The sequence below is a fragment of the Carlito syrichta genome, unplaced genomic scaffold (assembly GCF_000164805.1).
Source record: "Carlito syrichta isolate Samal-C Ts95f unplaced genomic scaffold, Tarsius_syrichta-2.0.1 Scaffold153563, whole genome shotgun sequence".
In the NCBI taxonomy this organism is placed as follows: Eukaryota; Metazoa; Chordata; class Mammalia; order Primates; family Tarsiidae; genus Carlito; species Carlito syrichta.
In genome coordinates, this window is record NW_007097659.1 from 512 (window position 1) to 1,439 (window position 928).

Here is a 928-nt window from a genome sequence, read left to right on the forward strand (position 1 = left end):
CAGGCTTCCTGCTCCCTCCACAAGTTCTTGTCTCTGCCATGGTGCCCTCCAGGCCCTAGTCCTGGGCAGGGTTCCGGCGGGTTTTGTGGCTCTGTGCAACCTGGCTGAGGTCTGAGCTGTGCTCCGTGCCTGTGTCCCTGCCACTGCAGCACGTGGATGGGGAGGGCCATTTTTCTGGCCAAAGTGGCAGGGGGTAGGGTCTAGGTTCAGCCACATCCTGGAGAAGGTGGCATTGCTGGGGTTGCAGGGCACATTGGTGGTGGAAGGGAAGGCGGCCTCTGACATCGTTCCCCACCCACACTGCCCGACAGGGACGCTGCAGGTCCGCCTCCTGGGCTGCGAGCAGCTGCTGACAGCTGTGCCTGGACGCCTGCCGGTGGCCGCACTGGCCAGCGGCCCCTCCGAGGGCTGGCTTCGGGCCAGGACCAAGCAGCTACGTGGTGGAGGCGAGCTGGCCAGTGAGTAGGGAAGGGGCTATGGGGGCAGCAGGAGAGCCCTGCTCCAGGCCTACCCTGAGCCCCAGCTCTGGCCCTGCAGATGAGGTGCTGGCCGTGCTCAAGGTGGACAATCGCGTCGTGGGCCAGACGGGCTGGGGACAGGTGGCCGAGCAGTCCTGGGACCAGACCTTCATCATCGTGCTGGAGCGAGTGAGGCTGGCCTTTGAGTGGTCAGGGGTGGAAGGCTGCCCAGGTTGGGGGTGGGAGACTGCCCAGGTTGGGGAAAGGCTCCCTGCCCCTCAGCCTGACCCCTGACTATAGGCCCGCGAGCTGGAGATCGGGGTTCACTGGCGGGATTGGCGACAGCTGTGTGGCGTGGCCTTCCTGAGGCTTGAGGACTTCCTGGACAATGCCTGTCACCAGCTGTCCCTCAGTCTGGTGCCGCAGGGGCTGCTCTTTGCACAGGTGCTTACCACCCCTTCCTCTGACCC

At 65.2% G+C, this 928-nt stretch overlaps 1 protein-coding gene across 1 annotated transcript in view; it reads left to right on the top strand.

The window, feature by feature from the left end:
- Positions 1-247: 247 nt before the first annotated feature.
- PKN3 (protein kinase N3) overlaps positions 248-928 on the top strand; it is a gene marked incomplete at its 5' end in the record, with an annotated part of 7,917 nt that continues 7,236 nt past the window's right edge. The window contains 3 exons of the mRNA XM_008050624.1: positions 248-458; positions 538-647; positions 759-902. Coding sequence (XP_008048815.1) covers positions 248-458; positions 538-647; positions 759-902 — 465 coding nt within the window. The remainder of the gene's footprint in view (positions 459-537; positions 648-758; positions 903-928) is intronic.